At 41.5% G+C, this 25,807-nt stretch overlaps 1 protein-coding gene across 1 annotated transcript; it reads left to right on the forward strand.

Annotated features, from left to right (window-relative positions):
• Positions 1-19,373: 19,373 nt before the first annotated feature.
• On the forward strand, positions 19,374-24,631 carry LOC132384477 (G-protein coupled receptor 182-like). The gene is made up of 3 exons (XM_059955629.1): positions 19,374-19,424; positions 20,098-20,151; positions 22,309-24,631. The coding sequence occupies exon 3, from the start codon at positions 22,316-22,318 to the stop codon at positions 23,336-23,338; it is 1,023 nt and encodes a 340-aa protein (XP_059811612.1). The 5' UTR covers positions 19,374-19,424; positions 20,098-20,151; positions 22,309-22,315; the 3' UTR covers positions 23,339-24,631.
• The last annotated feature ends 1,176 nt before the right edge of the window (positions 24,632-25,807 follow it).

The following is a 25,807-nucleotide window of genomic DNA, read 5'->3' on the forward strand; positions in this document are numbered from 1 at the left end:
GAGCTTGAGGCTCAGACTTAGTTGCTTTTTCTTGTTTATAGGGATGGTTTTGGGGGCAGTGCAGGGGGTTAGAGGAGAGGTCAGAGTTTAGGGACAGGCATGAGTTGGAATTAGAGGTCAGGAGTTGGTTGGTGGGCTGCATGAACAAGGGATGGTGACCCCACCCAGGTCTGTGAGTCCCAGGATCGAAGGCCCATGGCAGAAGGTGTGAGGGCTAGTGAATCACCCCTTCCCCCCCCCCCCCACCCCACTCCATGTTGGTGAGTCCTGGGATCAGAGGTCCATGTGAGTCCAGAGTCCAAAGTCTGTGACTGAAGAGTTCTGGGGTTAATACTAAAGTTGGTAAGTCCAGAAGTCAAGGTTCAATGGTTGAACCCCTTGGGTCAACATGTCCTGAAATTGGAGACCAACGTCTGCGAGTCCGGGCCAGGGACTGGAGGCCCGAAGGGAAAGTCAGGAGAACACACACCAGTCCTCATTGAAGGGTCAGCAGTGGCAGGGGTGAGCAGCTTCAAGTTCTTGGGTACCAACATCTCAGAAGATCTATCCTGGGCTCAATATATTGATGTAATCATGAAGAAAGCATGCCAGCAGCTATATTTCATTAGCAGTTTGAGGACTTATGGTATGTCAACAAAGACTCTAAGGTATGGTATATGTGACAATTTAACCTTCAAACCATCAATTTTTTACACCATGGTAAGAGTGAGCATAGCAAAAGGACAAAAGGTGGTCATCCTGCATCAGCAAGATCTCTCCAAAACAGAAATTTTGTGGCAGACTGGAGTTTCAAGATGTGCTATCCAAGCTCTTTTGAAGAAGCATAAAGAAACTGGCAAGGTTGAGGACCAGAAATGCAATGGTCAGCCATGGAAACAATGCAGCAGATGAGAGATACATCAACTAATGTCACTTAAGTGGGAGGAAGTCCAGCACTGCTATCAGCTCTGACCTCACAGAAACCACTGGAAAGAAAGTAGACCCCTCTACAGTCTGGAGAAGTCTTGCCAAAACTGGTCTTCATTGAAGAGTTGTTGCCAAAAAGCCATTCCTCTGTTACAAGAATCACCCATTGTAATAATGATCCGTGAGGCACAGAGAATCTGTAGTTACCGACAAGTAACTTTTATTGTTTCAACTAAAAGCACGTGGGTTCACAAACTGTCTCTGTGTGCACCATACCACCTGACAGTCCATGAACAGTCTACGAAGAGAAAAGGATATTACCCGGGAAAGGAGTCTACGCTGGCCAGGCGTTCCTTGTGGTCCCGATCTCCACGTGTCCGTGGGGTCCTCCTTATCCACAATGGTTGGTCTCTGGCTGCTGGAGAGTTATCGCCCCTGCGTATTTGGAGCTCCTGAGTCTCATACTGTTCCTCATCAATTGAACTATTGGATCTCCATCTCATTGGCTCAAGGTCACCCTCTTACTGGTCATTGTACAGGGTTACAGCCAACATCGTTTCATGGCTCTGCCCACCCGAGCCTTGTGTGTTTGTGTCTTTACACCCTGACTGGTCCAAACCAGTTAAATGAGGCAACCCAGACAGAATCTAACGAGATTACCGATTGCAGGTCTGGCATTTTACATAACGAGTAGCTACTCCTCTGAGAATGGTCTCAGGTTTACCTGAAGCTTCCTGTGTCCACATTCAGTTGCTCTGATTAGATTATCCAAGAACAAGAAACTGTTCAGAGTCCACAAAATGGAGGAAAAAAAGACAACTGGCTTGTCTGCTTCCCCTGTCCTTGATCAGACTGTAGTTTCTTCTGGCCAACACCTCCTAAGTGGAAATAAAGCAGACTCACCTACGCACAAAAACACAAGGACTGGTATGCTAAACAGTGGGAGAAAGTGCTCTGGACTGACGAGTCAAAATTTGAAACAGGAGGCAGTCTGTCTGTAGAAGGGCTGGAAAGTGCTACATGAATGAGTGTCTGCAGCCAACAGCGAAGCACGGCAGAAATTCCCTGCAGGTTTGGGGCTGCATTTCTGCAAATGGAGATGATGGTCTGGTCAGAGTTAATGGAATCCTCAATGCTATACAAAGTACAAGCAGATTCTCATCCATCATGCAATACCATCAGGGAAGCGTCTGATCAGTCCCAACTTCATTCTGCAGCACTGCAATGACCCCAAACACGTGGCCAAGTTCATAAAGCGAAAAGACAAACAAGGAGTTCTGCATCAGATGGTGTGGCCTCCACCGAGCCCTGATATCAACATCATCCAGGCTGTCTGAGATTACCTGGAGAGACGGAAGCAAGTGAGGCAGCCAAAGTCTGCAGAAGAATTGTGGCAAGTTCTCCAAGATGCTTGGAACAACCTACCAGCCTATTTTCTTTTAAATCTGCACAACTGATGCAGCTTTAAAGGATGGTCACACCAAATATTGATTTGATTTAGTTTGTTACTGTTTACTGCTCTTTATAGTATTTTTGATACTTGGAAACATTCCATTTCATTATTTTTGAAAGCGTCTTCGCTTTACAGAATTAAAGTGTGCCTAAGACTTTTGCACAGTACTGTATAATCCCTGAATGCTAATCAAAATAAACAAATTCCATTTAAAATAAAATAACTGTTTAATCTGCTTTGCCAGCTGGAAGTATCTCCTGCTTGATTGGCAGGGCAGACCCAGCATTAGAAATAGATTATTGACAGCTTAAGCCCCTTCAGGAAAGAGACTAAAATAGTCTCTTTAGTAAATTAGTATTTGAAATAGAAGTTGATATGGTATAATCTCCCAAAATTGAGGGTACAAGTAGACACATATAACATATAAAATTTATGTTTAGGACTCCAGAATGGCTGCATTTAATATCATCACATTACTGTTTGAAGGATCTTCGACGCCATGGGACATGGAATATTCTGTTCATGTGGTACCATTTTTCAGCCACCAGGTGATGCTCTTTTGCAAATAGTTACAGCTCAGCATTGCAGCTGGAGCAATGTAAGGGGCTGTTTCACTAGAGGGCACCACTAACACCAAGTGAAAACTTGGATACAAAAAATGAAGGCAAAAGTGAAAATTCCTTTTGTGTTCCAGGTGATTATAACCCTCAACCCCCTGATCTTTTAAATATCTATCTATCTGCATCTTAAGTGTATCTAATGAACTCCTAATGGTGTTTTTCTTCAGCTCACTCCAGCTCTGCTTTGAATAAGCTATTCCCTAGTTCTGAGGAAGAGTTGCTGACGTCCTCTGGTTTCTCTCTCCACAGATGCTGCCTGATTTGCTGAGTTCTTCCAGCATTTCAGATTCAAGCACCTGCTGTTCTATTTCAATAAGATCACCCATGATTATGTTGAACAGTAGGGCAGGCTTTTTAGGGGTCTCCTCCTATTTCTTTGTGTGTATTTTTGTGTTTTTGTTATTGTTGGACCAAGAGTTAAGTTTTGGGGAGAAGGGAATTGGTATATTATTGTCACATGTACCGAGATACAGTGAAAAGCTTGTCTTGCATATTGTTCATACAGATCAAATCATTACATAGTGCATTGAGAAAAACTACACATGCTGGAAACCTAAGATAAATTGAAGATGACAGAAATGCTCAGACAGCATCTGTGGAAAGATAATGCTTTAGGTCTGGGACCCTTTTTATTTTTGTAGCATTAAATGAAATTGAGAGAAAAACTTTCTGCTGATCAGGGTTTTCAGACAACCTGGACAGGGCCTGTAGGGTAGTGTAGTACATGGGGTAGTAGAAGTCTGAAAATCTTGCAAACAACAGTTAAGATAAGAACAACACTAGATGATGGAGGACCTCAGTGGTACAAGTGGCATCTCTGGAGTAATGAAAGGTGTTAATCCAAAACGTTGACTGCCCATTTCCCCCCAGCACACCACTGATGCTGCCTGATCTGTTAGGTTCTTCCAGCAGTAATGGTGTTTTTTTGTCTCCACAGCTGGGAGCATGTCAAGTAGGCTCAAATATGCTACTCACCTCTGGGAGATTGCTCGCCCCAAGACCCAGTGGGGATAGGAGTGTGGGGTCACCTGCAGGCAACGCATGTGCAGTCCCAGAGGTGGGGGTGCAGTGTGTGCCCAAGTCAAGAGTGGTGACTAAGTCCTCCAAGTTGCTGGGGCTTTTGGTCAAGTGTGGAGAGTTGTCAGGTACACTGAGATGGAGGCTTTAATCACAGATACTAAAGGAAATTAGTGAGGTGGGGGTAATGGAAATTGATCAGGTCATGACAGCACATGAGGGGTTTACGTTTTCTCACTAGTAGAAACACATTTGCTAATGTGATCAACTTAAACCATTTATGTCACCACTACAGTGAGCAAACGTGGCAGTCAAGCTTAGAGAGGAAGGGAATTTTCCTCTTCCTATCCTTCCAGCCTTGAGCTCTATTTCTTTTGGACCAAGGATGCATTCTTTCAACATCATTTTAATATGTTGATCTCTGTAATGAATGAAGGAGAGACTTCCTTTTGAGTCAGTGCACTGTATTTCAGGACATGGATTTCTGGAATGACAATTTGTTCAAATGAAGAGAAATTGAGCAATATCAATGTAAGCTATAGTGTTTGAAAGAACAGAAAGAAACATAAAACCTACACAATACAGGCCCTTCGGCCCACAGAGCTGTGCTGAACATATCCCTATCTTAGAACTACCTAGGCTTTACTCATAGCCCTCTATTTTTCTAAGCTGCATGTAGCCACCCATGTCTCTCAAAAGATCCTATCATATCCACCTCCACCACTGCCACCGGCAGCCCATTCCACGCACTCACCACTGTCAGAGTTTAAAAAAAATTTTTTTTAAAGTGCCCCTGACATCTTCTCTGTACCTACTTCCAAGCACCTTGAACTAGTACCTTCTGGTGCTAGCCTCTGACTATCCACATGATCAATACCTCATTATCTTACATACCACTATCAGATCACCTCTCATCCTCCATCGCTCCAAGCAGAAAGAATGTGAGGTGATATCAGCCACAAGGCCTGAGGATTGTTAAAGGAAATAAAAGACTACAGAGTCATCAACCAGGGCTATTGTTTCAGGTACAAGACCATAAGACATAAGAGCAGAATTAGGCCATTCAACCTATTGACTTTGTTCATTTGACTTGCTCATTTATTACCCCTTCAATCCCATTCTCCTGCTATCTGGTATGGAGGAACCACTGCCCAGGATTGGGAAAAACTGCAGAGAGCTGCAGACTCAGCCATCTCTGTTTTGGGCTCCAGCCTCCTCAACATCGAGGACATCCTGAAAATGTGATGCCTCAAAACGCAGCATCCAGCATTAAGGATCCCATTACCCAGGACAAGCCCTCTTCTCATTGTTACCATCAACGAGGAGGTTCAGGAGTCTGAGGACACACACTCAACATTTCAGCAACAACTTCTTCCCCACCACCATCAGATTTCTGAATGGACAATGAACCCATGAAAACACTGTGTGTGTGTATATAAATGTATATATATGTGTGTGTGTATGTATATATATATATGTGTGTGTGTGTATGTATATATATATATACACGAGAGAGAGAGAGTTATAGTTTTTATGTATTGTAATGTACTTCTGCCACAAAACAATAAATTTCTCCACATATACCAGTGATTTTAAACCTAAACCTGATCCTGATCCTGCCTTCTTCCCATAATTTGATGCTCTTGCTAATCAAGAACCTATCAAGCTCCACTTTAGAAATACCCAGAGACTTACCCATCTGCCATCTGTGGCAATGAATTTCACAGATTCAACACCCTCTGAATAAAGAAATTCCTCCTCACCTCAGTTCTAAATGGACATCCCTGTATTCTGAGTATGTGCTCCTACTTTCCCCACCCCCATGGGAAACATCCTCTCCATAACCACTCTATCATGGCCTTTCAATATCTGAGAAGTTTCGATGAGATTACCCCTCATTCTTCTAAACTCCAGCAAGTACAGGCTCAGAGCCATCGAATGCATCTCATATGCTAACCCTCTTCAATGGCAGCAAATCCTTCCTTAGATAATGGGCCCAAAATTACCCACAATGCACCATGTGGTCTGACTAATGCCTCCGCTTTAAGCTGTTGGACCTTGAAAAGAGATGGGAAGAAACCTCTTCATGAAGAAGGTTGTGAATCTTTGATGTTCGTTCTCTACCTTCAGGAGCTGTGGATGCACGGTCATTGCGTGTATTAAAAAGATCGATGTACACACAGCTAAGAATGGGGATTGGGAGGGAAAGTGGACTTTAGGCACAGGATTAGTCATCTTGTTGAATAGCAGTGTAGATAGAAGGTACTGGATGCCAAGCCCCAGCTCCCATTTTCTTGTATTATGTTTGTTAAAATAGTTCTTTAGAATTTTGAGTGTACCACTGACATGGTAGTAAGGTTTTGTTTATTAGCTTAATTTGGTAAATATGTATGCACTCCTCAGGTATTATCTACTGGTGTCACAGTTATTTATAAAGCCAGGCAGTTACATAGAAATATCTTATGTGCCACTTCCTCTCAATTGACATCTCTCCACCGTGTTCTCCCATTTTCCTTTGTAACCTTGGCTTAATTTGGTTTATTTTGTCTTTCCAGGGCCTTCCACAGTCTAAATGAGCTTCAACTTAATCTGGTTAAATCTTTCTGGTTTTAAGATCTTTATGTTTCTTCCAGCAGTATCTGCCCTCTTTACTTTCACATTACTTGGTTCCTTGTTTTGTCCTTCGTGTTTCAGTGCTGATGAATGTAAAAAACAGTAATGTTTTCCTTCCTGCTGACTGACCCGTTTGTAGTGTTTTCACTCTTTCTTGATTTTACTTAAAATGTTCATAATTTATAATTTTCCCTTTTATTGTCATATTCATATTCTATAGTTATGAGTTCGAAATTGTGATTTAAGAAAGGACTGATTTAAGATCAAGTGGGATGGAATGTTTAATGGCTTCAGCACCGCTTTTCCCCTGCCCTTATCTGGGACGCCGTATTCAAAAGGGCCGGGTCCCTGTTCTGCTCTTTTCAGTTGAAATGTCCCCTACAATGATTAATGAATCTGTCGCTTATCACTGCTGCCAGATTAGGTCTGATGTGTATCTGCGTAATCAAGCAGTTTCCGTCTTTTGTAAATCTCCCGATTTAAAGAAATTTGTTGCCGCGAGGCATAAATATTCGATGTGTCAGCAGCGGCTGTACTTTACCCTCGCAGCTTGAACCTCTGACGACTCCTGTTCGTTCCCTGGTTTAAGAGAAATGCCTTTTTAGTGGGCAGGTTGCGTGTATGGGCAAATCGGCGCTCAATATCTTTGCTGTGTTGTCCGTTTTCTAAGTATGCGAACTTCCTTTCACTGCAGACCCATTGTCTAGATTAAGCAGTACTTCTGTCCAGAAATCACTGGAGACCCAGCATTATAAGAATAATGTACTATGCCTCTCTACTGTCAATGTGCGGACACTATTGATTCACTTGCCACTGCCTCCAATCCCCTCTCTCTTGTTCAAGTAAAATTCGGCATTTATTGTCTGTTTACTGTTGCCCTGACTAATCATTAAATCATCCTTGGTGAACCTTTGTCTACCCCCATTCTCCTTCAACCTTCTACTGAGATTGTCCCATCAAGAGTGCTGAGGAGCTTTCTTTCATCTGGAGCAATAGGGAACAAAAGGACACTGTCCACAGTTTCAATTCTGTAATAGTTAAAATGCGTAATCTTTCCTCAGCTACCTCCTCAAGTACACAATAAGGCTGAAGGGAAAATGGCTGTTAAAACTGTTCTAGATCAAATTTGAATGATTAATTAATATTAGCTGAGAAGGCAGCAATCTCACTTCTGTCCACTGGTTGTGGGTGCAAGCTCCATTTCAGTGAACATAGAAAAGTACAGCACAGGAACAGGCCCTTCGGCCCATAATGCTGTGCTGAACCTGCTTAAAAAGCCAATCAAAAACATCCAGACACTAATCCCGCCTACCTACACCATGTCCGTATCCCTCCATCTTCCTCACATCCATATGCCTATCCAAATGTCTCGTAAAAGCCTCTAAAGTATTTGTCTCTCCCACCATACCAGAAACAGACCACTCTGAGTAAAAAAAAACCTTACCCTCACATCCCCCTTGAACCTTCCTCCCCCTCACCTTCAACGCATGTCCTCTGGTATTAGAAATTCCTACCCTGGGAAACAGATTCCCAGTCTACTCTATCTAAGCCTTTCACAACCTTGTAAAACCTCTATCAGATCTCCCTTCAGCCTCTGACACTCCAGAGAAAACAACCCAAGTTTCTCATGATAGCTAATGCCCTTGAATCCAAGCAGCATCCTGGGAACACACAAAAATGTTGGAGAAGCTCAGCAAGCCAGGCGGTATCTATAGAATAGAGTAAAAAGTCAACATTTCGGCCCGATACCCTTCATGAGTCCTGATGAAAGGTGTCATCCCGAAACATTGACCGTTTACTATTTTCCATAGATGCTGCCTGGCCTGTTGCGTTCCTGCAGCATTTTGTATGTGTTGTTTTGGATTTCCAGCATCTGCAGATTTTCTCCCGTTGAACATCCTGGAACCTCTTCTGCACTCTCTTCAAAGCCTCAACATCCTTCCTATTGTTGGGCGACCAGAAATGTATGCAATAATCTAGATATGGCCTAACCAGAGTTCTATACAGCTGCAACATAAACATGGATACAAAATGTAGGCTAAGTGTGGAGCTATGCTGGGAGAGTGTTATGCTTTCAGAGGGAGACATGCAGTCAGAGCACCAGTGCCAAGGGAGAGCAGTACTAAGGGAGGCCAATGCTGAATGTAGATCCTGAAAACATTTGGTACAAAGCTGTGTGTCTGCCACCTTTACAACTCAATTTTCTTCTCACAGTAAACAATGATGCTGTTCTGAAGACGACAATCATTCCTCTGGGATCTTATATGAGTGTTCTTATCTGTAATTGACATTAATAGCAGCAATCTGGAGTTCGACGCTGGGAACTCTCATTGGCGGAGAGCCTTTGTGCAGCCGATTTATATGGGGTCGACAGCAAGCCGGGCTGGTCATTGTCCGGTCGGGAGATGGAACTGCGATGTATTGAGGTCAGACTCGGGTTGAGGCAGTCCCACTCTCGCTCTGCTAAGCGATTATTGAGGAGGATGGACTGATTGATCAGAGCCTCTAAGTTCTCTACCAGCTCTTCTAAGGCAAGGGTATCCTTCAGTTCACCCCAGAGTCCATGGCGGTCCGCAGCCTCCCTGTTCCAGCCACTCTCTTCAGCCAAAGTCCAAAACTCAATAGCGGCTGCTGACCCACTACCCCGGAGGCACCTTAGATGGTCCGAGGCTCAGTTTGCTCCACCGGGACTATGGAACACACTCCTTCTGACGGACGTGCTTTCTTCCAAACCCGAGGAAATCTCCGACCTTCGCTCCAAATGCGCAGTGGCCCAGGCCAGGAGAGAGATAATGAAGAAGGCTATCTTTCCACGCTACGTAGAGAACCGGCATGGCTGGAGTTCAAACACCAACGAGCATTGAGTGAGGAAGCCGCGGCAAGAGCGTGGGTCACTGCCAAATCTCTCCGGTGTCGGAAGATGAACTGGCTCCACAGAACGACCGACTCGCCCCAAGCGACCCTGGTTTCCTTATTGTGATACTTGGCGCACGGCGATCTGGAGATTGTGAATCTCCAGGCTCCCTCTAGGAATTTTCTTGCTGAGACTGGCCACAGCTGATGAGAGACTCTGATACCCCGCAGGGTCCATGTTGGTTCAAATGTCGTGTGATGAGAGACCTAGGCGAGGATGGTTAGGATCTAAGTACTGGAGTATCCGAGAATTGAGACATGATACGAGACTGAAACGAAGACAGGGTTCAAAACTAAACGCTGGACGAGAATCCAAAGTTGAACCGACGACTGAGCACAGAACCACCTTCTTCTTCTTTTGACTTTTAAAGGCGATTGGCAGTCCAACTTAAAGGTGCCTTATCGCCACCAACTGGACTGGGGTGTAGTGTAGAGAATTGGGAAATAAAACCCTTACTACTTTTTCAAATGAAAGCTAATTTACCCCCAAAAGGCTTCATAGATTGGCAATAGTGAAAGTAGTCAGTTAAATCCCATAACTTAATAAAGTTTTTAAATGAAAGCTCTCAACCCCCAAACATCATAATTAAGCCTGTATTTGATTTCTTTCAACCTTATACGGGTATGCTTCACACTGTAATAATATGTGTTCAACTATTTCATAACGATGGCAAAACCTAGACGACCGAGAATGATGTTTTCCAACAAGATACAAGGAATAATTATGCTCAATTCTAAATTGAGTCAATATAATTCCTTCCCTAGAAAACGTTGACTGTTTGTTCTTTTCTATAGATGCTGCCTGGCCTACTGAGTTCCTCCAGCATTTTGTGTGCGTTGCTTGAATTTCCAGCAACTGCAGATTTTCTCTTGTTTGTGATTCCTTCCCTTCTTGTTTTACCCCCATCTCGCATAAACCCAAAGGTTTTATGTATTCTGTAAAGGTCAGAATGAGAATCAGGTTCATTATCACCGGCATGTGTCGTGAAATTCGTTAACTTAGCAGCAGCAGTTCAATGAAATGCATAATATAGAAGAGAAAAAATAATAAATAAGTAAATCAATTACAGCTTACATATATTGAATAGATTTAAAATACTGCAAAAAATAGAAATGACATATATTAAAAAGGTGTCTCCCTTTTAGCCCATTATCCCACAAGTCTTGCCATAACCCCCTAATTCTTAACCCTACCAACTTCTTAGTTTCTGATTTGCTAAGTAGAAGGTCTATATCTACTGTTGAACTTTTAACAGGTTTTTTAGCTAAACAATCAACCTGCTGATTCCCCTCAACACCTCTATGTGCAGGGACCAATAAGAAGCAGACATGTGAGCCAATACTTAGAATATGAAATAAAGTTTGAAGAGCTTCCAGCAATAAATCTGACCTACTGCTGGAATGAAATGTTTTAAGATTCATGGTTAACATATAATAGTGTTCCTTAATATATTGATGGACCAACAGACTCTCAGGCATAACAGAATTCTTAGACTTTATTAAATCATGTAACCTAAAATCAACTAAAGTCATTGGGAAAAATCAAGGATGGGTTACTGAGGAAACTACAGTGGGACATATTGCATAATCCAACAAACCCATATTCCTAACGTGATAAGAACCCGGCCACCCAAAACTAAGAACACCTTTATGTTCCCAGCAGTCTTCCAACACACTTTTAACAGGGTGATCATTTTCCTGCCCCCTCAAATTAATCCAGTGTGTTAACAACAACTTCAGCCTCCACAACTGTAAGGTAATTATCCCATTTCAACCTGTAAAACCAAAACAGGAGACTACCTTATTGCATCTTAGAGCCTGTGCTTGTATCACATCCGGACATTTTAAAGTTGAAGATGAAGCTGATCCATAAGCCACACAGTCGTAATCAAGAACAATCTAAATAAATAAATATAAATGGTTAACAAGGATTTTCATGTAGCACCCCGAGAATACCCACATAGACACCTGAGAATATTTAATTCTCCTTTACATTTATTATTTTTTTACTGATATGGTTCTTCCATGTCAGCTTATTATCCATTCACTTCTTCAAGAATTTGACTGTATAATTTCAAATCAAATACAGGTCTATTAATCCTCTTTGTAAAACACATAACTTGCGTTGTGGCTTCTGAAAGCTTAAAACCCCATCCATTTGCCCTTATTAATCACTAATTGCATTCTATATACAATAAAATTGAAATTTCTACCTCTAATCCATTAAACTCCATCATCTGCATATAGCAATTTACCCACCCCAGTATCTACTTCAGAGAAAATATCATTAATAACAATACTGCCTTGTGGGGTCCCATTCTCTAACTCATAGAAGCCAGAATATACTTTACCCACAATTACCTGCATAAACTGTTCAAATAAAAAAAACTCAGAAAAATAATTATAGTCTGACCCTCACTCCCAATTTCCATAATTTAATCAAAAGTCTTTCCTTTCATATCATGTGCTTTTTCTATATCAAAAATACTGCTATTACAGCTTCTTTATTTACCTGTGCTTTCTTAATATCATCTTCCAAATGCAAATCTGAGTCCATTGTCATTGTACCCTTCTGAAATCCGCTCTAATAAAACGTTATATCACCACTTTCTTCTAAAATATAATTAAAACACTCTATTACTGTACATTCCATAAGTTTACACAAATCAGATGTTAATGACATTGGTCTATAACTAAAAGGATCAGATGAGGATCTCTCAGGTTTTAGAATAGGCACTACTACTGCCATTTTCCATGAGGAAAGAAGATGGCAGTATGATTCAAAAATGTTAATATTATTTCAAGAGAGTTGTCAACCGTATGTCTAATCATACAGTATATCATCCTTTCCTGGAGCTGTCTGACCTGTACTGTTAATAGACTTCTTAAATTCACACAAAGAAAACTGCATCAGTAATGTTTTCATTGCTACAGCTGGCTTCCAACACATCAGTTTATTCACTCAGAATCTTAACTTCTTCACTTAATTATCTTGATTACGAATTACAGGAAATGACTGAGCCAGTAACTCAACCTTCTTTATTTCAGTAACAATCATTTTAACTTCTTTAATCAATACTGGAATATTATTATCCCTACACATCTCTCCCCACTCCATTTTCTTAATCATTCTCCAAATATCTCTGAGTTTAATATCCCTTCCACGACTATCACAATATGACCTCCAGTAAACCAATTTTGCAATATTCACCACTTTCCTCACCACAGCCTGTGTCCTTTAATAGTAAATAAGGTTACTTGGAGAGTGATACTTCCTAACTTTCCTAAATGCCTTATTTCTCTCTCTAATTGTATCTGCACAGTCATCAGTCTCCCATGGTACAGCTTTTTTCCTATTAATGCCCTTTTTAATAGGAATCATTTCCACCACAGTTTGATGAATAATGTGACATAACCTTTAATCACAGAAATCCACATCATCCTCAACATTCAGCCCTGACAGACATTCATCACATAAAACCTTAAACCTCTCCCAATTTGCTTTACCAATACTCCACCTCCTAAAAGTGCCTTCCTGTCCCCTATACAAATCCAAATCCAAGCTTATAAATATAGGAAATGATCACTCCCCAATGTTTCATCTCCCATGACATCCCACTCACTCACTCCAAACAGAATGTTCAAAATTAAAATTAAATCAATAGCATTTCAGAACTACTATGAACATTATATCACATAACCCTCCATCATTAAGACACATAAGATGAGAAATACCTAAAAGTTCTTCTACAATCAAACCATTACAGCTTGATGACCTTTGATAGAGATCTAGAAGATTATAAGGCTAGCAGGAAGGAGTTTAAGAAAGAAATAATCTAGTCAAGAAGAAAAGCTTACAAAAGGTTCAGAGAGCTAGGTAATGTTGCTGCTGCTTAAAACCTGTCTATGATCTAATATTTCCTAGTTCTGATGGGAGTTATTGACCCAAACCCTTAATTTTATAGAAATATAGAAAACCTATAGCACAATACAGGCCCTTCGGCCCACAATGCTATGTCATGGTGGGAGAATTTAATTTCCCAAATATCGATTGTCAAGTCCCTACAGCGAGGGGTTTAGATGGGGTGGAGTTTGTTAGGTGTGTTCAGGAAGGTTTCTTGATACAATATGTAGATAAGCCTACATGAGGAGAGGCTGTACTTGATCTGGTATTGGGAAATGAACCTGGTCAGGTGTCAGATCTCTCAGTGGGAGAACATTTTGGAGATAGTGATCACAATTCTATCTCCTTTACCATAGCATTGGAGAGGGACAGAAACAGACAGGTTAGGAAGGTGTTTAATTGGAGTAAGGGGAAATTTGAGGCTATCGGGCAGGAACAGGGAAGCATAAATTGGGAACAAATATTCTCAAGGAAATGTACAGAAGAAATGTGGCAAATGCTCAGGGGATACTTGCATGGAGTTCTGCATAGGTACATTCCAATGAGACAGGGAAAGGATGGTAGGGTACAGGAACCATGGTGTACAAAGGCTGTTGTAAATCTAGTCAAGAAGAAAAGAAGAGCTTACGAAAGATTCAAAAGAGGTAACAATAGAGATCTAGAAGATTATAAGGCTAGCAGGAAGGAGCTTAAGAAAGAAATTAGAAGAGCCAGAAGGGGCCATGAGAAAGCCTTGGTGGACAGGATTAAGGAAAACCCCAAGGCATTCGACAAGTATTTGAAGAGGAAGAGGATAAGACGTGAGAGAATAGGACCAATCAAGTGTGATAGTGGAAAAGTGTGTATGGAACCAGAGGAGATAGCAGAGATACCTAATGAGTACTTTGCCTCAGTATTCACTATGGAAAAGGATCTTGGTGATTGTAGGGATGATGTACAGTGGACTAAAAAGCTTGAGCATATAGAGATTAAGAAAGAGGATGTGCAGGAGCTTTTGGAATACAACAAGTTGGATAAATCACCAGGACTGTGCAAGATGTACCCCAGGCTACTGTGGGAGGCAAGGGAGGAGATTGCTGAGCCTCTGGTGATGAGCTTTGCATCATCAATGGGGACGGAAGAGGTTCCCGAGAATTGGAGGGTTGCGGATGTTGTTCCCTCATTCAAGAAAGGGAGTAGAGATAGCCCAGGAAATTATAGACCAGTGAGTCTCACTTCAGTGGTTGGTAAGTTGATGGAGAAGATCTTGAGAGGCAGGATTTATGAACATTTGGAGAGGCATAATATGATTAGGAATAGTCAGCATGGCTTTGTCAAAGGCAGGTCATGCCTTACAAGCCTGATTGAATTTTTTATTAGTTTTTTTTTTGAGGATGTGACTAAACACGTTGATGAAGGAAGAGCAGTAGATGTAGTGTATATGGATTTCAGCAAGGCATTTGACAAGGTACCCCATGCAAGGCTTATTAAGAAAGTAAGGAGGCATGGGATCCAAGGGAATATTGCTTTGTGGATCCAGAACTGGCTGGCCACAGAAGACAAAGAGTGATTGTAGACAGGTCATATTCTGCATGGAGGCCAATGACCAGTGGTGTGCCTCAGGAATCTGTTCTGGGACCCCTACTATTCATGAATTTTATAAATGACCTGGATGAGGAAGTGGAGGGATGATTAATAAATTTGCTGAAGGCACAAAGGTTGGGGGTGTTGTGGATAGTGTGGAGGGCTGTCAGAGGTTACAGCGGGACTTTGATAGGATGCAAAACTGGGCTGAGAAGTGGCAGATGGAGTTCAACCCAGATAAGTGTGAGGTGGTTCATTTTGGTAGGTCAAATATGATGGTAGAATATAGTATTAATGGTAAGACTCTTGGCAGTGTGGAGGATCAGAGGGATCTTGGGGTCCGAGTCCATAGGACACTCAAAGCTGCTGTGCAGGTTGACCCTGTGGTTAAGAAGGCATATGGTGCATTGGCCTTCATCAATCGTGGGATTGAGTTTAATAGCCGAGAGGTAATGTTACAGCTATATAGGACCCTGGTCAGACCCCACTTGGAGTACTGTGCTCAGTTCTGGTCGCCTCACTACAGGAAGGACATGGAAACCATAGAAAGGAAGCAGAGGAGATTTACAAGGATGCTTTCTGGATTGGGGAGCATGCCTCATAAGAATAGGTTGAGTGAACTTGGCCTTTTCTCCTTGGAGTGACAGAGGATGAGAGGTGACCTGATAGAGGTGTACAAGATAATAAGAGGCATTGATCGTGTGGATTGTCAGAGGCTTTTTCCCAGGGCTGAAATGGCTAGCATGAAAGAGCATAATTTTAAGGTGATTGGAGGTAGGTACAGAGGAGATGTCAGGGGTAAGTTTTTTACGTAGAGTGGTGAGTGTGTGGAATGGGCTGCTGGTGACGGTGGCGGAGGCGGAAACGATAGAGTATTTTAAGAGACTCCTGGGTGGCTACACAGAGCTTAGAAAAATAGAAGGCTATGGGTAAAGCCTAGGTAGTTCTAATGTAGGGACATGTTTGGGACAGATTTGTGGGCCGAAGGGCCTGTATTGTGCTGTAGGTTTTCTGTTTCTATTTTTCATTCCAGCCTCTTCCCACCAACCCACACTCTCCCCGACCCTCAATTTCAGGTTCCTTTTCCAAATCCTCTCCATTATCCGAAACTACACTACTTCCCAACACCCCCACGTCATTCACAGTCTAGTGCCACCAACAGCCAAAGCCCAAAATGATGGGGCCTCATCACACCCGCTCCTCAGCAGCCCAAGCAAGTGCTCTTTAAATGTTAAAATTCTGATGCCAAAATATGGCCCCCAATTAGTGGGGCAGGCTGAATCTTTAAAGAGGCCACACCAGCTATCCATATTCTGGAGAGTTAGGGCATCTAACCCCTGGAGGCTGGCATGGTCAGGTGCATACATTGCCACACATTTCAAAAACATGACGTGGTAACCTTTTGTAAACAACTTTATTTCATGCATCTCATGGTGCTGAGTGTGTTGGAATCATTTTCTTGGTTCTGCAACTTAAGTTCGAGTAAACAGATCCAAATATATACAAGTATCAAAATGCCCACATAGTCAATATGAGTGTTTCCATTGAAAATGCAACTTTCTTCAAAATTACTATGTGGTAACTTGTTTTAAACAACGTTATTTAATGTATCTCATGGTATCCAATGCTTTGGAGCTACTTATTTGACCACACAGCCAAATTAATGTTTCTAGAGCAAAATGCATACAATGTCACTCAGTGACTCTCGTCCAATAGCACTCACATCTGCGGTGATGAAATGCTTTGAGAGGTCGGTCATGGCCAGAATCAACTCCTGCCTCAGCCAGGACCTGGACCCACTGTAGTTTGCCTATCACCACAATAGGTCAATGGCAGACGCAATCTCAATGGCTCTTCACACTGCCTTAGATCACCTGGACAACACCAACACCTGTGTCAGGATGCTGCTTGTTAACTATAGCTCAGCGTTTAACACCATCATTTCCACAGTCCTGATCCTTGACTTCCTAACCGGAAGACCACAATCTGTGCAGATTGGGAATAACATCTCCACCTCGCTGACAATTAACACAGGGATGTGTGCTTAGCCCACTGCTCTACTCTTTCTATACCCATGATTGTGTGGCCAGGTATAACTCAAAAGCCATCTATAAATTTGGCAGAATCTCAGATGGAGATGAGAGGGTGTACAGAAGCGAGATATGCCAACTAGTGGAGTAGTGCTGTAGCAAGAACCTTGCACTCAACGTCAGTAAGATGAAAGAGCTAACTGCGGACTTCAGGAAGGGTAAGAAGAAGGAACACACACCAGTCCTTATAGAGGGATCAGAAGTGGAGACAGTAAGCAATTTGAAGTTCCTGGGTGTCAAGATCTCTGAGGACCTAACCTGGTCCCAACATATCGATGTAGCTATAAAGAAGGCAAGAGTTGAGAAGATTTGGTTTGTCACCTAAAACACCTGTAAACTTTTACAGATGTACAGTGGAGATGATTCTGACATGCTGCATCACTGTCTGGTATGGGGGGGGGGGGGGGGGCGGGGAGGGAGCTACAGCACAGGATCCAAAGAAGCTACAGAAAGTTGTAAAATTAGTCGGCTCCATCTTGGGTACCAGCCTCTGTAGTATCCAAGACATCTTCAAGGAGCGGTACCTCAGAAAGGCAGCTTCCATTATTAAGGACCTCTAGCACCCAGGGGATGCCCTTTTCTCACTGGTACCATCAGGTAGGAGATACACAAGCCTGGAGGCACACACTCAGTGATTCAGGAATAGCTTCTTCCCCTCTGCCATCTGATTCCTAAATGGACATTGAACCCATGAACACTACCTCACTTTATTTATAATATTTCTCTTTTTGCAATATTTTAATTTAACTATTTAATGCACACATACATATATATACTTAATTTAATTTATTTACTTTTTTTTCTATATTATCATGTATTGCACTGTACTGCTGCTGTTAAGTTAACAAATTTCACGACATATGCCAGTGATAATAAACCTGATTCTGATTCTTCCAAAACACCATGTGTTAATTGTTTTAAACAACTTTATGTTACGTATCTCATGGTGCTGAGTACTTTGGAATCATGCATTTGGTTGTACAATTTAACTATAAGAAGGTAGATCCAACTGTAGAACAAAATAACCACATGTTCAAAATGAATGTTCCTCTTGCAAAATGCATGCATTGCCACTTTCTTCAAAATCACTGTGAACACTATTTGAATTCTGCAACCTTTCCAAAATCTGCCATCCAGTCTGTTCCTCAGTGTCTCTGTTGCTATTGGGGTGGGGGGGGGGGTCTATAGAATACTCACAATTGAGTGATTGCTCCCTTCCTGTTTCTTGCTTTCACCCACACTGTAGACACTCAGTAGACAATTCCCCCCCATGACATCCTCTATTTCTGCAGCTGTGATACTATCCCTGATTAGAAATGCTACTCCCCCATCTCTTTTACTTCACTCCTTATTCCTTTTGAAACATCTAAACCCTGGAACATCCAGCAGCCACTCCTATCTTTGTGACAGCCAAATATCTGTAATAGCCATAATAACATAGTTCCACGTACTGTCCCATGCTCTGTTCATCACTACTGTTCCTGATATTTTTGCATTACAATAGACACACTTCAACCTGGAGTAGGGGAGTCAAGGATTGGAGGACACCATTTAGAACAGAGCTGAGGAGGAATGTCTTTAGCAGAGGTGGTGAATCTGTGGAATTCATTACCACAGGTGGCTGTGGAGGTCAAGCCATTGGATATATCTAAAGTAGAGGTTAACAGGCTCTTGATTAGTAAGGGTGTCAAAGGTTACAGGGAGGAAGTTAGGAGAATGGGGTTGAGAGGGGTCATAAATCAGACATGATGGAATGATAGAGTGGACTTGATGGGCCAAATGGGCTAAATCTGTTCCTTATGGTCTTATAATGGCAGACTTGAGGAAAAGTTGTCGGAAAGGTGTGAGAAAATTATACAATTCTGAACAATCACCGGACATCCTGAAGAGGCTTATTCCTCCCTTCAATTTTTTCTTATGCTCCTTTGAAGTCACAGACACACGCTGGGGCACAATTCTACAGCTTCATGTTGAAAATATTCTCATTCACCGCTCCTCCTATTTTACTTCCAGAATAAAATGCCCTTCTCTGCTAATTTAGTCAATGGCTTGGTGCACTGCACCTTCAGCCAGTTGTTAGCAATTTGCCTCATTTGGGCAAGTAAAGATGCTGACCTTTCAAAGCAAAAGCCAAACAAAACATTCATTATCTCAGAACACCTTCTGGCCACTTGAGCTTAGCTTATGTTTAGCTCCAATGGTTTCCTGTTTACCACAAGATCACCCCTCAGATTCCTTCCTCCCTGCTTCAAAACTCAATAAATATCGGACCTCACAACCATTTGCAAAGATTACTTCTGTGTTGGAGCAACTCACATAGCAGATTGAAAGGAAAACTTATTCAGGTCAGTAACAACTTTAGACCACATTACTTTGAAAAGTGAACAATGTGACATTTCAAGGTTGTAATGAGTAAAAAGTCTATCAATTTAGTTATATTTTGTTTTAGTTAAGAACTGTACATTAATCTACACTGATCTCAAAAACCGAACAATCAAAGCTCAGCTTTGATAGAATTATCTGATTTGAAGGAAAGATGAAGCAGACAGCAATTGTGAAGGGCCATTGACCTGAAGTATTAACTCTATTTCTCATATGCCACAGTTGTAGCTTCACCTGTTGAGTCTTTCCAACATTTTCTGTTTTTTTCCATATTCCCGACATGGTTTAAAGATCATATTTAATACAGATAGTCGTTTATATCACACACTATTTTAAGAAATGAACCATTATACAGAGTGAGCAGTCCTTTTGCTGATAGAGGGGTGGGTGGTATCTTGCTGGAGGTAGTGGAAATTATATAGTATGATCAGCTGATTGTGGAAGCTGGTGGAGGGAAAGGTAAGAACAAGAGGAACCCTGTTTTTGCTCTTTTTGAGGGGATGGGGGCTGGTCATAGCAGAAATAGTGGAAATCTTTTTCTACTCTGATGAAAGGAAAATATGTCAAAAAAAGAGGGATGATTGTTTCTGCAAGAAATGGACTTGCCCTTTTATCTCTTCCCTTCCTTTTGTCCAGGAACCAAACAGTCCTTCCAGGTGAAGCTGTGATTTACAGTCATTCAGCACAGAAGTAAGTCCATACTTCAAATGTCACTCCACTCTTCAAGAACGAGTAGAGACAGAAGAAAGGAAACTATAGGCCAGTTAGTCTGACTCAGTGATTGGGAAGATGTTGGAGTCGATTATTGAGGATGAGGTCTCAGGGTACTTGGAAGCACTTGTAGTCAGCATGGTTTCCTTAGGGAAAATCTTGCTTGACAAATCTGTTGGAACTCGTTGAAGAAATAACAAGCAGGATAGACAAAGCAGAATGGATTGATGTTGTGTACTTGGATTTTCAGAAAGCCTTTGACAAGGCGTCACACATGAGTCTGCTAAACCATATAACCATATAACAATCACAGCACGGAAACAGGCCATCTCGGCCCTCCGAGTCCGTGCCGAACTCTTAATCTCACCTAGTCCCACCTACCTGCACTCAGCCCATAACCCTCCACTCCTTTCCTGTCCATATAACTATCCAATTTTACCTTAAATGACACAACTGAACTGGCCTCTACTACTTCTACAGGAAGCTCATTCCACACAGCTATCACTCTCTGAGTAAAGAAATACCCCCTCGTGTTTCCCTTAAACTTCTGCCCCCAACTCTCAAATCATGTCCTCTTGTTTGAATCTCCCCTACTCTCAATGGAAACAGCCTATTCACGTCAACTCTATCTATCCCTTTCAAAATTTTAAATACCTCGATCAAATCCCCCCTCAACCTTCTACGCTCCAATGAATAGAGACCTAACTTGTTCAATCTTTCTCTGTAACTTAAGTGCTGAAACAAGCTATGAGTTACAGGAAAGATTCTAGCATGGATAAAGTGGTGGCTGATTGGCAGAAGGCAAAGAGTGGGAATAAAGGGAGCCTTTTCTAGTTGGCTGCTGGTGACTAGTGGTGTTGGGATGACTTCTTTTTACATTATATGTCAATAACTTGGATAACAGAATTGATGTCTTTGTGGCAGAGTTTGCAGATAATTGGTGGAGGGGCAGACGGTTCTGAGGAAGTGGAAAAGCTACAGAAGGACCTAGGCAGATTAGGTGAATGGGCAAAGAAATGGCAGATGGAATACAGTGTCGGGAAATGTATGGTCATGCACTTTGGTAAGAGGAATAAAAAGGGTAGACTATTTACTAAATGGAGAGAAAATACAAAAAATTAAGAAAGGATATGCTGACGATGGAGAGGGTTTAAAGGAGGTTCATGAAAGTGAATCTGGGATTGAATGGCTTGTCATATGAGGAATGTTTGATGGCTTTGGGCCACTTCTCACTGGAATTCAGAAGAATGAGGGGTGACCTCATTGAAACCTATCAAATATTGAAAGGTCTTGATAAAATGGATATGGAGATGTTTCCTATGATGGGGGAGTCTAAGACCAGAGGATACAGCCTCAGAATAGAGGGCCGTCCTTTTAGAATGGAGAGGAGGAAGAATTACTTCAGCCAGAGGGTGGTGAATCTGTGGAATTCATTGCCACAGGTGGCTGTGGAGGCCAAGTCATTGGGTATGTTTCAGGCAGAGTTAGATAGATTCTTGATTAATCAGGGCATGAAGGGTTATGGGGAGAAGGTAGGATTTTGGGGCTGAGAGGGAAAACAGATCAGCCATGACAAAATGGCGGAGCAGACTCAATGGGCCACATGGCCTAATTATGCTCCTATATCTTATGGTCTTATGGTCTTATACAGCCAACAATGTTTCTACTATAATAATTATAATAATATAATGCTGAAATAAAAGACCCAGATGGAAGGCTGAGTTGCCTTTACCTGCTGAGTTGTGTGGCATGGTCTGGGACAGTTGTAAAGGGAGATCAAAGAACATTAGCAATCCTTCACATAGTTATAATGAGAATCTGAAATTCCCCTCAAAAATGGGTTGCTCTTGAATGTTCACCAGGGGACTACACAATTTAATTACTCATTTTGCCTTTGGAAGTGGTGTTCATTTGGGGACAAGTAGTAATTGGCAGAGCCTTGTTAAAAGAAAAAGTAGTTTCTGAAGATAACTTAATCATACATTAGTGAAGGAATCTCTCCGTACTTAATTCTGCTAGTGTTCTGTACTGTACTTAAAACAGGATAGTAGCAGAGCAAAGGGCTGAGCCATTTTCTGTGGCTGTGAATGAATACTTTATTCAATCTAATTCTAATAATGGTTCTCATATCCGCAGGTCCCTGATGGAGGAGTTAACTGAGATCATACCTAGTGACATCGTGCACAATGACAGCAACGGACATTGCCTTGGTGCCGAATGTTCCTGCTCCATCAATGTGGATTATAATACACTGGACAATTCATTAATAATTATATACATATTATTTTTTATAGCAGGTCTGGTAGAAAACACCCTCGTCCTTTGGATAAACTGGAAGATAAAAAAGGCCAAGAAAGCAAGCTGCTTTTATGTTTTTAATTTAGCCGTTGCTGACATGGGTGCAGTTTTAACCATCCCATTCAGGGTGATGGAGATCTCACACAATTACCAATGGTTGTGGGGCAGCTTTCTGTGTAAACTTGATTCCTTCCTGTATTGTGTTAATCTGTACAGCAGCTCTTTTTTCTTAACCTATATGACCATTGAGAGATACTTCTCACTGCGATACCCAGATCAAGCTCTAGGATCAAGGGATCAACGCGTGCGCTGGCTGGTGTGTGTGTGTTTGTGGACTCTTGCTGCAGTATTATCCACACCACATTATCTCCTTTATGATGTTTCTGAATCTTGGCATACATTCTGCTTCATAGATAGTGACACCTCTTGGCATATTGCAAATTTTTTGGTCACATTTTGTGGGTTTGTTATCCCCTTCCCCATCATCATCGTGAGTAATATCTTCACTACAAAAGCCTCCAAAGCCTCCCATAACACAGAAAATATTCGGCTCAGTAAATTAGTATCTGTTTATATCATAGTGTTTATGTTGTGTTGGTCACCTTTTTACATAACCACATTCATTTCTGCAGTGGATTGGTCATCAAGCTGTAATATGGAGACTGTAATTTTATTACTTTATGATTTGGGCAAGTGCTTCACCTTTTCTCACTGCATCGTGAATCCCATCTTCTACAACTTTATGCAAAAACGTTTCATGTATCATTTAGAAACCAATGTTGTGAAATTCTTGCCCAAAAAATATGTCAAAGAAGTTGACAATGTTTCCACCTCTTCAGACACCAAACAAATTGTGGTTATTTCATGATTTAGCCCACTGAAAGATAAATGTAGTCCATTCAGAATTATTGTAATAGAGCATTTTCTTCTCTTGATTCCTGTTCAGTGTCTGGTGAAAAAGTTACAATCATCTAATGCCAGTAAGCAATAAATAATTATTTAAAATTCTCTTATTAAAAATGTAAAGCAGCAAAGCTTGAAGGCTTACCAAAAGGAATGTCCAATTTAAAAAAAATCTAATTGTGATCCTTCATAGTATCATTAATTCACAGATATGTAAAGATGCCACTGCCAAACAAAATATTGATGGATCTCTTTTTAATTTGTTCATCCATGAATTTGCAGTGCAGTGCTCAGAACAGCTTCTCCCCAAACCACCAGCCCACAAAAGTCAAACTATAAGCACAAGTATTGCATTCTGGGGCTTTGTAGTTGGATTATTGTGGTTCATGGGTTGAAGACTGGCACCAAATGCACTGAGCACCTAGCTGGAAGGATTCTGATCTTTCAACATGATTTCCCTTTTTGTGGATCCCCAGGGCTCCACACAACAGGAGAGAAAACCATATTGGTGCTCTTCCTGGCTGCTTATGAACACCAAGTGGATGCAGCTCTTCTTTTGGCATTTTGGAACAGGAGGACATTGAGTAGGAATCGGAGGAGAAAAACAAGGAAAGTAAATACAAAATAACCCATTGATCATATTCTCTGGAAGTTTGAAGGCTGTGATATGAGCACTATGCTTAGTATTTGAACACATAATCTAGGCTGGTTCTAGAAAAGTAATGGGCAGGACATCAATCTTAGAGAAGTCAAGAGTTTTGACTGGTGGCGATTCTGGTGTCCTGGTGAACACAATTCCCTCAACCTACTATCTAAATACATTAACTGATTAGGATGCTGGCAACTGCATTTGTCTTCATGAGAAGTAATTGCACCTCCAATAGGTATAGAAAACACTGAGAAATGTGATAATGGTGCAATTTAAATGCTTATCTTTCTTCTTGGCTTCGATTCTATCAGCCCTTATTAGCCATGTTGCAATTGATCTCAGCAACCTGAATGAGTTAAGGGGCGGCAACCTATTTACAGCTTATTATCACTGAGCGCAAACGCATAGATAAGCAAGCCCCGAGATTCTTTCTCCATGGCGTCTTGAGAAAGGTGTAATAAAGCACTCTCTGAGATCTTGTGAAAGCTCGTACCTGACAAACAGGTACGTGAACAATTTCAGAATTATAATGTGCCAAATGCACCATGGGGGTGGGGTGGCAAGTGGCTCAGAATCTATACAATAAAGTATTGCCAATATCGAGCATAATCGATACAATAAAGTGTTGTGAATATCAAGACTACCGTGTGCTGTGAATTACGGTTCTTCTTTATTGAGGAAGTCTGTTTTCTCATTAATAATCAAAAGATTTATTTTCCACACTTGCTTAATTAAAACCTTTGTCAAATTTCAATAATAAAAACAATTTTATTATTGCTGTTTATATGTCTCTTATGTTTGCTATGTTTGCTAAACTCCTTCTCTGATCTGTATATTCTTTATTTGAAAATCAATAAAAAGATTGAAAAATGAAATGTAATGACATTTCAATCTCTTCCATCACATTACACAAACATCTCTCTAACTACCCACAGAATCAAGGTAAGAGATAAAAACATTCTAAGCTCCCAATGAGTCCAAATACCAGTCCAAGTATGAGTCCAAATATCAGTCCAATGAGTCCAAATGAGTTAAATTCCAGCAACACACACAAAATGCTGCAGGAACACGGTATTTATGGAAAAGAGTACAGTCGACGTTTCGGGCCGAGATCCTTCATCAGGATTACAGATGAATTCCAGGGCTACTGCCACCAACTTTGTTCTGGAGCTATTCAAGTGATAGCAGCAACCTAGAGTTCTCATGGAACTGCCGCATGGCATAGATGCTCCACATGTACGGGCAGACTCACACCAGCATGCAGTAACCAAATGATGAATAACAATGTTGGAATCGAAATTGTCATGCAGGATCCAATCAGTATTATTCTCTTCATGTGTTCAGAAAACATTTAAACTGTTGTGCCAATCTGAGGTGGCGCGGAAGATTTATGCCTCAGCAAAGTACTGTGCAGCAAAGTCAGTTTTCACAGAAAATGTATTTAACTATTTAACAAGCTGGGGAAAAAAACTATAGCAACTCCCAATAGAAGGAGGACAATTATAACAGAAAACCACCGGGAGGAATGGATATTTACATGTGAATATTGTTCAAGAAATCAATGTCAGTTACACGTAGCAGCGTAGCCACGACGAGAACTGCGCGTTCATCTATCTCCTCTTTGCCTTCTGATGGTGCAACTTTAAAATTAAGGGAGAGGACGGAGCTGTTGCAAGGACGAGGCTGAGGACGAACCCAAGTGCAGGACACAGGCGCGGAGGCAACGTCATGAGGCGTTTACACCACCGCGAACGGGGATCCCGTATCCAGGAGAATCTTTACACG

This window comes from Hypanus sabinus, chromosome X1 (assembly GCF_030144855.1).
Source record: "Hypanus sabinus isolate sHypSab1 chromosome X1, sHypSab1.hap1, whole genome shotgun sequence".
Lineage (NCBI taxonomy): Eukaryota > Metazoa > Chordata > Chondrichthyes > Myliobatiformes > Dasyatidae > Hypanus > Hypanus sabinus.

What these genes read in the sequence shown, in the direction of transcription:
- LOC132384477 (XM_059955629.1), top strand. Translation starts at nt 22,316, where the DNA reads ATGGAGGAGTTAACTGAGATCATACCTAGTGACATCGTGCACAATGAC.